General features: G+C 38.1%; 1 protein-coding gene across 2 annotated transcripts in view; it reads left to right on the forward strand.

Moving 5' to 3' along the window:
- Window positions 1-414: 414 nt before the first annotated feature.
- RAD21 (RAD21 cohesin complex component) overlaps window positions 415-13,335 on the forward strand; it is a 30,220-nt gene continuing 17,299 nt past the window's right edge. The window contains exons 1-3 of one of the 2 annotated variants that reach the window (XM_019642131.1): window positions 415-607; window positions 8,224-8,398; window positions 12,818-12,947. In XM_019642131.1, the coding sequence (XP_019497676.1) occupies window positions 8,255-8,398; window positions 12,818-12,947 (274 nt within the window). In that variant the 5' untranslated portion in view covers window positions 415-607; window positions 8,224-8,254. The remainder of the gene's footprint in view (window positions 608-8,223; window positions 8,399-12,817; window positions 12,948-13,335) is intronic. The other variant, XM_019642130.1, reaches the window with a different exon arrangement.

Consider the following 13,335-nt stretch of genomic DNA (forward strand, 5'->3'; position numbering starts at 1 on the left):
CGGTTGATTGAATGAATGAGCCCCTACATTTTATGGGACTTGATTAAGGGTTTTGTTACTTTCGTCGCTAAAAACCGTTAAAATAAACTTTTGTCTCAGGGGCACACAAACCTGCACACCGACAGTTCTTTCCTTTAAAACAAACTCAAGAGAGCCAAACTTAAATCACTTCATTGGCAAGCACTGCGCGTGCGCTACGTCCCAGCTTGACAACGCTCGTAGACCCTCTAGCCAGAGGATCACCCTTGCGCTTGCTCGGTTCGGGGCTGTACAACCAGGGGGCGGGTTCCAAAGAAAAGGAAATGGTCAGTGCGCCTGCGTCGCTTCTTCTGGGTCTTACGCTAGCTGCGCAGGCGCACAGGTACCATTTTGACCGTAAACATCCTGCCGATTTGAACCGAGGATTTGGGCGGCAGGAAGAGTCGCGGCGTAACGGCAGCCATCTTGTTTGTTTGAGTGAATCGGAAAGGAGGCGGCGGCTGCGGCGGCGTCGGGAGCTGCTCCGAAGCTATACCTCGCAAGGGCTCCCCCCTTTCCCCGCCCCCTCCCCCGACCCTTTTCCCCTCCCCAGGCCACCCAGCCCGCCTAACTCCCGGCGGAGATTGAGGTAAGATAATCGGCGGTCCCCTTCTTATTCTCGGGCTCCCTCCCCCCCCACCCCTTCCCCGCCGTGTTGCATTCGGGGCGCCGGACTCGGGTGAGCAGGGGAGCAAGAGAAGGCGGCACTCGCCGCGCCCTGCGACGCGGGCCGCGCTGCCACTCTCGGAGCCCCGCCGCCCGCCCAGGCCCCTTGGTCCGGGGCCTGCCCTGGACCAGGACCCGCGCAGCCTGGGCCCGCATCATCGCCTGTTCCGTAACAAATGGTCCTGGTCCATCCCACGGTCCATAAAGCCGTTACTCCGCGGGTCCCTCGGGAAGCCGCGTCTCCCCGAGGAGGCGGAGGGAACCTTGGGCCGCCGAGGGAGAGGAGGAGGTTTGAACGAGCCCGCTCTGGGGACTGGGCCGCCTACTCCTCGGGTAAAAATGGCTGTCTGGGAAGACGCGGGCTTCGGGGCGGGCGGAGGCGGCGGCGGGCCCGGCGCCAGTAATGCCAGCTCGGAGGGGCAGCCACCATCCGCCGTGCTTGGGGGCGTGGGTCGGAGACCCGCGGACCCCCTGCCTTGGCGGGCACCGTGGGGCCGGAGGACGGCGGCGGGCTCCTCGCCAGGGACTGCTGCTCCTCATCCTTTTTTTTAAGAAAAGGAAAAACTTCACGTTGGGAATATTAAATATTGGACAGACCAATAGAAAACGCGACCAAAGGAAGTTGCTTCGGATTCTTAGGAAATTAGCATCATTGGTTTTCCCCGGGACTTTTCTAATGATGAAGGATATTGAGTGTTGTAGAGACGTATTGGGGAGGTGTGTTTTCTGACAAATGCTCGGTGTCTTCCCGCCCCCCCCCCGCCCCGTTGTGAAAGGCTTTGCGAATGGTCTGCTGTGGGAGCGTGGAGTGACACTGTTGAGTTGTGCTGCCAGACTTAGCGGCATTCTTCAAATTTGAAAGGAGGAAATGCTGGAGAGTTGGGCCACCTTATGATTTGTTAGGTTGTCTACAGCGTTCAAAGACGCGCCTGTGTCTTTAAGGGTTTCTGGTAAAAAGGATTGTGTTTATTGACTTCTCTTTGCAAGCGAAAGTTAGTATTTGCCCTTGTTACACGGTTTAGAAGAATCACTGAATTCCAGAAAAACAATTCCTATCTGTTTTCAAATGAATGTAAATGCCAGTGAGCTATGTGAGTCTGCAGAATTTTGGAGACTGGCTGGAGAAGCTTTCCGAAGTTGTAGAGTCATTCACTTTCTTGGTTTAATGTTGGAGTTAACTAATAATTGTTTTTGAAAAGACATTGATGAGACATATGACAGACATATCCAGTGATTAAATTAACAGTGTAGATAGGTGAGGTGACAGCAAGTCACTTAGTACCTAATGGACATAGTGTTTTTTATACACAAGTCAAAAATAAAATTGGTAGAGCGTGACCCTCATTTACCTTTTTTGTGTTTATAAAGGCAGTACATTAGTACACTCTAGAATTGTTTTCCACCTGGAGTGGAATATGTTTAATAGTATTCTTAAAGTTGAGAATTTTCTTTCCTTATTACCTATTCGGTGGAACACAAAAATTCTGAGAAATTTTTTCTTTATAGATTGGTACAGAAGAGGAATTTCTAATTCTTGAGAAATAAAGATTTTGTGTCTTTTAATGTCAGAATTGTTAGGCATGAATCATGCTGATGGCATATGTTGTGATTTTTTTTTTTTCCCCCGAAGTTCCTATTTGCATCTACAGTGGCACTGTTAGGTATGCTGTTCTATTTAATTCTCATAATTCTGTTTGGTAAATATTCCCATTTTATAGAGACAGCTGAGACTCTGATGTTAAATAATGTTTAACTATTACAAAACAACTAAGGAGGGAGGTGAATTTGAACGTAGGACTGTCTGATTGTAAAAAATTCTACTTCAAAGAGTGTTAGTACCAGAAGAGAGGGGAGCTGTAGTGTTCAGGGTTAGAAACACCTCCTGTCACTGAGACACTCCTCCAGCCCTCCAAAAAGATAGTTCCATTCTTTCCTGAAGTATTGACATTTTCCAAAGATAGTATATCACCGAATTTTCAACCTTCCCGGTTTTTATAGTTAGGGAAAATGAACTGCACAGATTAAGCAGCTAAACTTGGTAGTTAATGGCAAAGCAAGATTGTGTCTCGACTCCCAATATAATAGTTTTTACTTTGAATAGGTGATGTATATGTATGCCCCAAAGTTAAAAAAAAAAAGACAGAAAGGTAAGCCTCACTTTCCCAGACCTACTTTCCGAAGGTAACCAGTGTCATTAATTTCGTTTGTACTCCACAGATTTGTGCTTATTCAACTACATGTAATTTACATAGAGAGCCCTCTTCTTTTAATACATACATCATGTTTAAGGCTGCATAGAATTGCGTTGTATGGCTGTATTAAAAGTGTATTATTGCCGTCCAGGTAGGTTACCGTATTGCTAATATTTTGCTATTAAAAAGTTATGCTGACAAGGCAACATAGTGTTGTAGTTAGAGGTGTGGACTGTGAAGTTCTTGTTCCACTTGCATTAAATACTAGTGACCATTTGGCACGTTACTTATCGTCTCCTTGTCTTTGTTTCCTGGTCTGTGAAATGGGCCAGTATAAATTTATCTCATAGGACTGTCATGAAGAGGATGAACACATAAACAACTTAGAGCTCAGTAAGATTTTTTTTTAATTTTGTTATGATTACACGTCTCCACATGTATTTTTGACATTATTACTGACAGTGAGATTTGGTGTGAGAAAGTATGAGTGTTTGAAATTTTCATGAGATGTTGACAAATTGCTCTTCAAAGAGGTCATACCAGTTTATACAGTCAGTTGTCCTGCCTTGCTTTTTAACACATGAGTGAAATATTGTAATGACTAACAGCATTGTAGAAACATGAGCTATAGTTTGACCTTGGTTTTTTGCAAAGATCTTAAAGAAAATGTCCCCCACCCCCTGCTTTTTTTACGTTCCTGATTATGTTCTCAAATATCAATCTTTCTTCCATTTCACATCAGACTTAAATTTTAATTTTTAGAACCAGTTGAAAAAAGTTGTTGACTGCTTTAGAAAAAATTTAGAAATCATGAAATTGCCAAACTGTGGGACCAAATGCAAGCTTTGTGCTCAGACCTGTTGTAAAGGATTAGCAGAATTTTAGGTCTTCGGGACCTGCAGAGATTAATCAAACTTTTTTGTATGTTTTAAGACTGGATGAAGTTTGATATTGCTAGGAGAAAAAATGATTTAAAAGGCAACAATGATTGCAATTTCTCCTTATTTAGATATAAGCCAATAGTTGATCTACCATTGTGCCTCAGGCTTCCTTTAGTTATTAGAGTGATTTCCTCATGCTAATTGTTTCCCAGAATAATTGTAGCACCACTTTGCTTTAGTTACCCCCTATCCCATGCCAAAAAAGCACCATTTAGGAATCTGCCTGGGCATAGCTGGGATATTTTAGGCATGGTACTCTGGGCAGCAGCTGAAATGCTGGCATGAGCTACTGACACCTGTTGAGAAGTGTTTTAATTTCTGAAATCGCCAGAATTGTTTACATATGTCAATTATTAGATCACTTGGTGTATTTTATTTCATTATTTATTAAGCACGTATTTAGTACCGTATTTGCCGGCGTATAAGACGATTTTTTGGCCCTGAAAAATATGCCTCCAAGTGGGGGGTCGTCGTATACGCCAGGTACACTTCAGATAGACTGCCCATAGTGCTTGCCCCGTGCCATAGTGGCCTCCCGATGCCCACCCACTTCATTCCACATACCGTTCAGGCATCAGCAGCGCTGCTGGGTGTATGCTCGGCTGTTATGCGATTTTGCTGTTATGCGATTTTACCACACTCGCAAAATCTACGGTACCAGTCTATAGAGTGTGTTTTCTTTAGTGAATTACCGGTATGTTTACCGGTAATAAACTTGCACTGTTTTATGTATATGTTTGATTACATACAGCCTTGTGACAGTTTTCCTGCATGTCATAAGCATTTGAATATAAATTAAAATGTTGAAATCAAATCTGATATTGTTTTACCTTTTATTTGGTGTGTGGAAGGTGTGCGGAAGAGGGGATAGTCTTATACGGCGAGTATATAACAAACTCTGTATTTTGAGTGGAAATGTTAGGGGGTCGTCTTATACGCCCAGTCGTCTTATACGCCGGCAAATACGGTAGTTGTCATGCAACAGGCAGTATTATAGGAGTTTTCATTTGGAACACAACTCTCTTGCGTAGTGAAACTTGGGACTTGTGTATGACCGTGACTATGTTTGTAAGAACACGCTGCCTTATTGGATTCCTCCAAATCCTGTAGATTTTATTTATAATACGATAGAGGCAGCTTAATTTTTGTGCTAACAAACTTTAAGGCTTGAGGTTGAAGCGCTGATTTGCAACATAGGAGGCGCTTTTTGATTATGGGAATCCTATTTTTTGATCTGTAAAATACTGCTGAGTGGGATACAGCATACACTTGAGGTGTTATTATTTAATGCTTCTTTACCTTAGTGTTTGAGCTGAATTCTTCCTAGTTTAGTATTCCGTAGTTTTGTTTTTAACCACATTTGAGACAAAGTGTTTTCACAACATTAGGCAATTAATGAAGCCTGTTTTATTTTTTCTTTTGAGAAAAATTTCCTAGCAAATTAACGATCCCCTATAAGCATCTGTTCAGAGAATGAGAATTTCAGGATCCTTTGCTGTGATGGAAAATGGAGATGAGGCAAACCTGACTGAATTACTCATGCACCACCACCCCCTGCTCTCCCAAACATTTGTGACAGGCAGTTAATCTCTCGCCTGTGATGCATTTAATGTATATTTTCTGTACATCATTGGAAAGAACAGGCACAGCTTTTAATTGCAAGTACAAAAAGCAAAGTTTTAAAATTTGTAGTCTCTTCATAAAAACATGAAAATTAGAGTAAAGTTACTCTGGATTTTTTTTTAAGCTAATTCAAAGGAAAGTATACATTCCCACTAGCAATGTATGAGACACGCAGCTTCTCTGTATCCTTACCAGCACTTGGTGTTACCATTAATTTTTATTTTAACTCTTTTAATAAGTGTACAATGATACCTCATTGGGTTTTACTTTGCATTTTCCTAATGACCAGTGATGTTGAGCATCTTTTCTTATTCTTATTTGTTATCAGTATATTCCCTTCTGTGAAATTTCTCATTTCTTTGCCCATTTCGTGATTGGATTTTCTTTCACTCTTAACTTTTGAGAGTGTCTTATATATCCTAGATCCAGATCCCTGTCAGATATGTGGTTTGCAAATATTTTTTCCATTCTGTCTTGTTTTTGCATCCTAGTGCCCTCCTTGGTAGAGCAAAAGTTTTTAATTTGATAAAAGCCAGTTTATAGGGTTTTTTTTCTCTTATGGGACATGTTCTTTGTGTGCTGTCTAAAAATTCTTACCAAGCTTTGGGTATCAAAGGTTTTTCCTGTTTTTTTCCTAAAAATTTTATAGTTAAAATGTTAAAAGTTTAACATTTAAATCTGTGATTTATTTTGAATTATTCTTTTATATAATGAGTGAGGTTTGGGTAAAAATTCTTCCCCCCTCGCCCTCTTCATGGAGGGCGAATCACTAAAGTACCATTTGTTAAAAAGACTATTCTTCCTTTGAATTGCTTTTGCATCTTTCTGAAAAGTCAGTTGGATTTATTTTTGCAGATCTATTCTGGGATAAGTCTTGAAATTGGGTAAACTAACTCTTCCCATGATATTCTTTTTCAAAATAGTTTGAGCTATTCTAGTTCCTTTGCCTTGCCATATAAATTAAAAAAAAAAAAACTTGTCAATGCTATAAAAAAAAAATCTCAGTAGGATTTTGATAGAATTTGTTTTAAAGTTTCTTTTAAAACAAAACGTACACTTACCATGCTACCTAGAAATCACATTTCAGGACATTTGTCCCATAGAAATGAAAACTTAGGTTCTCTAAAAGTCTCCATACACAAATATTTATAGCAGCTCTGTTTGAAATAGCCAAAACCTGGAAACAACCAAAAGTCCTTTAACAAGTGAATGGCTAAGTAAATCGTGGTATGTCCATCCTGTGGTTGCTACTCAACAATAAAAAGGAACATATTATTGATACATGCAACAACTTGGATGGATCTCAAGAGCATGATGCTGAGTCCAAAAAGCCATTCTATAAAACTCATCTACTGTATGATCCCATTTACGCAACATTCTCAAAATGACAAAATCAGAGATAAAGAACAGAGTGGTGGTGGTTGTCAGGGCTTAGGAATGGTACCGAGCAAGGAATAGATATGACAAGGGGTAGAGAGGGGGAGATCTTCGTGGTGATGAAATAGTTGTGTATCTTATTTGCTTGGGTGGTGGTTACCCAGATCTACACGTGATAAGATATCAAATAACTACTACACACACGTACCAATGTCAGTGTCCTGGTTTTGATATTGATTTATAGTTAACGTAAGATGTCATTGGGGAAACATGGTTAAAGGGTATACGGGACCTCTCTAGTATTTCTGGGGTTCCCTGTAAATCTATAATTACTTCAAAATAAAAAGCTTTTGCAAACTTTTTAAGTACTTTTCATGTGTTATGGGTGTGCTTGAGTTTATTTCTGTAAAAGCATGACATATATCTTATTCTAGTCATGGACATGTTAAAAAAAGATAGAAATTCACTTGGCAAATAGACTTTAAAAATCTATGAAAAGGGGAAAATAAAATACGGGAAATAGCAATTTACACAGTTAATATACTCTCCAACCTGGAGTTTTAAGGCTGCCTTTTTTTCTTATGTATTACTATATCAGATTGCTGAAAGAAAATAAAAATGTGAATAACATACTTGTATTTCTACTAAGACTATTCAGTCATAAGATAAATGTTGTTTCATTGTCCTGAATTTAGTTGTTAAATTATAAGTAGACAAGTGCTTTTCAGGTTCTTGAGTTGAGAAAACTGTATATATAATATTTGACCTTTTTAAGCCTCAGCATTTCTAAACTTCTCATCATGGCACCAACCCACCTACTCGTCTTTGCTTGATGGACTATGAAATGCTTAGCACAGTGCTAATCATGAGGTAGTAATTACTGTACAAAGCCAAGATTCTGAGTTTTTAATGGGGTTCTAAAAATGGAAGTGTCTACTTCCATTGTGTAGTAAATTAATATTTGTGCCTGAGTGTTTTTCTTCTTGGCCAATCTTTTCTTGCCGTGAAGAATATATTCTCTAGCTTTTGGCCAGAAGCAGACTATTTCCATAGTCAGTAATCAGGATAGGAATGTAATTAACACTTTATGGAATTTCAAAAAGAATAATAAGAGTTTTCTGAGACAATTTTTACTTTTTTAAAAAAGTAGCACCTTTATTTTAAGATGACAGTGAGACATGAAAGTGATTTGGCTCTTTTGTCCCATTTCCTTCAGCTCTTACTATTTTGGAGTCATCTTGTCCTCCCCAAATTAAAGCAGTAGGTTTTGTTTTTTAATGCATCCTATGTTTAATTCAAGCCTTTCATAGTTCTCATATTAATAAGAATAGAAAATTTATTTTCAAATTTCTTATGATAAATATTTCAATTCTCATGGTATTTATATTAACTTTTTTCCTTTCCAGGTTTCTTCCTGTTTCATAGTCAACCGGAACAATGTTCTACGCACATTTCGTCCTCAGTAAAAGAGGGCCTCTGGCCAAAATTTGGCTAGCGGCCCATTGGGATAAGAAGCTAACCAAAGCCCACGTGTTTGAGTGTAATTTAGAGAGCAGTGTGGAGAGTATCATCTCACCAAAGGTATGTTTGATGCTCATATTTTTATCTCCTTTGTCGATTGTTTATTGATATGTAAAATACAATTCTATAAAACAACTTTTTAGGTAGGCATCTATGTATATTAGAAGCAAAGAGAATCCATAGATTATTCAGAATTCCAGTTTGATACTCTTCCCTTTAAAAAAAATCTATAAATATGCAGATATTTTCATTTGCCTGTTTTATTGTTAGATAAGCATATAGTCAGGCAGTACCCAAATATTTTGTATTTGGCTTTCTAGACGTTTTTGTACTAAAATAACTGTGTGGGTATTCCTCACTCAGGAATTTACAAAATATTCAAAATAAAGACCCATTAATTGGAAAAGGTTGCATGAGGCAGATCTAACTAACTGTCTTATCCACCTAGCAGAATAGTATCCATACTACTTGCTCCACCTACGCTTCACAGGCCTATTTGCTGACTCTTGAAGATACCAAGCATTTTCCCCACCTCAAAACTTTTTAACCTGCTGTGCTTCTTCCCCTAAATGTTTCATTACTGTCTGTCTCCCACTAGAGTGGAAGCTTCATGTATGCCTTTAACCTTACCTGCCTTGTTTACTGAGTACTCTGTTCCTAGAGGAGCTTTTATTGACATCTTCCGAAACTGTTCCGAAGCAGTGGTTTCCACCCTTGGAATTTACAAATAATATAACTTAGAGTAATATGGGGGTTTTGTGTTGCTGAGAAAGGGCCTTTACAACACACAGACACAATTACATCTAACATTAGCATTTCACGGAAGAACAGACATGTCGACTTCAAAAATGTACGAAGGACTAACCAAAATAAAGGAAGTCCTTCAATACAATTTGTGTGTGTGTGTGTGTGTGTGTGTGTGTGTGTGTGTTTGTAACATCTGTGTTCTAAAGCTCGTTTCCTGACCTGTATTTATACATACATGCACTAATGTCCTATTGTGAAAACATTCCACGTCACAACTGTCTGGACCAGGATTGGGAGCTATTCTTATAATTGGCAGTTCGGACAATGCTGGCACAATGTGTTAAATAAATAAGAGTGTCCTTTATTGCCAAAAGAGCGAGGTGTTCTCAGAGGAATAAAGCAGTGATGTTGCTGAGACTTGTTCTGAAAAGTTATGTGGGGAAGTGAAAGTTTGTATTTTGAATTAGGGTAAATTATAGTTTCTGTCCGTATGTGGAATTTTGAATGGTTTTAGAGTTATAGCTAGTGAAATTTATTGGTTTTAAAGACATTTCTATCATGTTATTTCGAAGACAGCACTAATTTTAAAACTTTATTAAAATGAAAACTTTACAGAGGAATACAAGTGACCTGTAGTCCTACCACCTAGAGCAACCTTTAGCATTTTGATACGCCTTGTAGACTTATTTGTGCATGCATTTTATACATAATTTTTCTCCCTTTTTGTGCATATACACAAAGTACTGCATTAATATGTTTTGTAACGACTGCATTCAGAAAAAGCTCTGTTCATAGCTCTGCTGTCATTTTTAATGGTTGCATTGTACAGTATCATAGTCTTTTAATCACAGAACTTAAATACCAAAAGCAGAAACAGATTTGACCAAAATTGAAGTGAGATCATTTGAATACTCATAAATTCACTACAGAAATACTAATGTGTAGGATTATGGGCGGCTACTCCAGATGCTCCGGGGAATGTCTAATATACGGCACATGCACTCTATTACCTTTATAGCATTCGAAAACCTCTGAATTGCAAACACATTTGGCCCCTAGGATTCCAGATAAAGAATTATGGACCTGTAATTGATCAGTTTATGTGTGATTTATTTGTTTATGTATTTTGATAATCCATATTTTTTTCTAATTTTTTTAATTTTAATTGATACTACAATGCAGGCATTAAAAATTTTGATAATGTTACGAACAGAGCCTTTCATAAATGCAGTCTCATTACAAAACAATGTGATGCAGTTTTTATATATACACAGAAAGAAAAATGATGAGCATGCACACATAAAAGCCTAGATGGCATGCCAAAATATTAAAGATTTCTCCAGGTGGTAGGATTATAGTTTATTTTCTTCTTTTAAAAAATAACCATTTAGTAAACATTGCCTTTGAAATCTTTTGTTCACATTCGTAAGTCTTTCCTTAACATTGATGTTTAGGAATATAATTGGTGGGCCAGGTGATAAGAAATTTTTCTTTTATATTTCTGATATGTCTTACAATTTCCTCTTTGGGGAGATTGTACCGGTTTATACTGCTGGTCAAATTGTATGGGAACATGATGTTTTACTTTTTTAGGTATGCTTACCAAGATAAGGGAATGGAAAAGGAGAAATTTAGCTCCTTTCTTGAAATTGATGTATGTGGCTAATCCTTTAACATCCATAAGCAAATATTGAACATGATTTGGCTTAAAAGGACCACAGATTTTTTCATAGTATGTGCAGAGTACTTTGTAGTCTGTTAGGGACACTACAAAAGAGTATGAGATAATCTGATATATGAAGGTGTACACACCAACAGCCAAAAAGTAAGGCACACACAAGGTAAAGAATACTGTAAAAGATTGTAGAGTGTAATGTGAGAGAGAGAGGGAAAAGCTTACTTTAAGAACCATTTCTAAGTGGGTTTTTATTTGATTGATTTTGTTTTATTGTGATAAATATATCCACAGGGTAAACTGACCTGAACATTTCTAATGTTTGCTCTTGGTGTGTAGTTCTTAGTATGGGGAAATGTTGGTTTAGGTGTTGAGAGCAAGGTCAGGCATATAGCTTAGTTGCAGCTGCATGCCTTCTTTCCCTTCTCTCTGGGTGGCACAACCACTGGCAACCTCTGCAGAGCTTTCCCTGGATATATAGCCTGTGTTCTTTTATTATACCTACCCTTAACATGAGCTAGCAGCTAAACTGAACCAGGCTAATCCAAAAACAAAGCCTTTTCCCAAACATCACTTTAAAAGGTTAATTCTGGGCAAGACAATGGCAAGCAAAGGTGTTTTTAGGGTTTTTTTTTTTCTCTTTCTTTCTTAAGTGAAGGTGCAGTCAGTATTAATTTTACATTTCCTAAGACAACATCATAAAAGTAGATTCTTGTTTTCCATTAACGAGCAATATTTTAATAGGGTGGTATTTTTCATATCAGAGATTTATCATCTGAAAAGTCCTAGATTTTATCACAAATTTATTATAATTTTAGACACCTAACAGTTGATAGCAGTACACTTCGTAATTTATGCTGCAAGTCACAAGAAGTGGCCATAAATATAGAGCCTGAGAATCACTATAAATGGAATCCCTAGATTCTATAGAGAGTGCACATATAACTTAAAAATAACGTTTTGTTTTATAAGTAACATAATTTACTAATCTGAATTTAAGCAAATGTTTAATAACGTTCTTTGCAACCTTTGAATTTACTAAGTTTTATGGTATGATTTGGAAAACGACCTGGGAGAGTTTGAGTTCATGTTGTCTTATTCTCTCAAAAAATGTTCCTTATAATAGCCAGAGGAATTTTGGATCTTTTTATTTCTCTCATTCTTTTACCAACTACTGTGTCTCTTCCCACATAAGTATTGATCACGATCTACCTGGACAAAAGCAGGATGAGGAGTGTATTTTCTCATGAAAAAGATGGGTACCATTATCCTTTACCAGTATGCTTTCCAGTCAGGTAATAAAAACTCAGTGAAAAGCGGCTTAAACAATAAGGAAATGAACAGCCTTACTTAATTAGAAGTTTAGAAATAGCGAGATTTAGGATTGATTCCAGCAGTTCAGTGATGACCAAGGACTCACTGTTCTTAGTTTGTTGGCTTTTTGTCTCATACTTAGGGCCTCGTTGTTACGAGGTGATTGCAGGCCCTACCTATGTCACAACGCAGCAAAGGGAGAAGGAAGAGGTGGGCATTTTTTTAATGGGAAAATCTTTCTTAGAAACTCTGACATACTTTACACTTCTCTTTGGCTGAATTAGGTTACATGCCCACTCAAGGACAAACATTAACAGAGACGACAGAGACGATCAATCATCCTTCGAGGCTGGGGACATTCCGTTCCCAAACAAAATCATTTCAGCTAGCCAGCAAGTAGCAGTGGCTTTGCTCTGGATTAGCCACCCAAGGTGCCACATACTTGTTAGTGTGCTCATGACAACGATCCATGGACACCTTAGTACCTGCATCATCGCTGCCTTCACATCTGTTAATTCATGAATTACTGCTAGTCTATCATTTGGGGGTACTTAGGGAGATTACAGGGAAAGGCAGTGAGAAATATAGGTGACGATGAGGTAATTTCAAATAAATGATAAAAAATATGAAGAGATAAAGTAAAAACTGCCTATAAATTGCACAAAATACAAGTTTTGAAGTATGATTACTTCTAAAACCAGAAAATTAAATTTATAAATTAGATTAATATTGTTTTATTCAAGGTGAAGATGGCACTCCGAACATCAGGACATCTCTTACTGGGAGTAGTTCGAATCTATCACAGAAAAGCCAAATACCTCCTTGCAGACTGTAATGAAGCATTCATTAAGATAAAGATGGCTTTTCGGCCAGGTATTGTGGACTTTTTTTTTTTTTTTAATTTTGGAGTTTCTCAGGTTCATTGTGAAACACTGCTAAAACATACTCTAGATCAGCATGTTTTGTTTTATTTTAATTTCACTATAAGGGACCCTACAAAATAGGGCACAGCTGGACAGTGAGTGGTTCAAGGGAGTAACATTTACTTCTGTTATACCTGTGTAATTTTTAACTTAAGTTGTTGAGAATTTTTATTAAATGTTCTCTAAGAATTTTTATTAAATGTTCTCTGTAGTTTTTTGTTGTTTTGTTTCAGGTAGTAATTGGTTCTAAAGCTGGACTCTAGCAACCAAACTTCTATCTGTATAGGTAATTACTGAGTATTTAGCTAAATTCATATATCATTCTGTAATTTCTTAAA

This window comes from Hipposideros armiger, unplaced genomic scaffold, assembly GCF_001890085.2.
Source record: "Hipposideros armiger isolate ML-2016 unplaced genomic scaffold, ASM189008v1 scaffold_65, whole genome shotgun sequence".
Taxonomy (NCBI): Eukaryota; Metazoa; Chordata; class Mammalia; order Chiroptera; family Hipposideridae; genus Hipposideros; species Hipposideros armiger.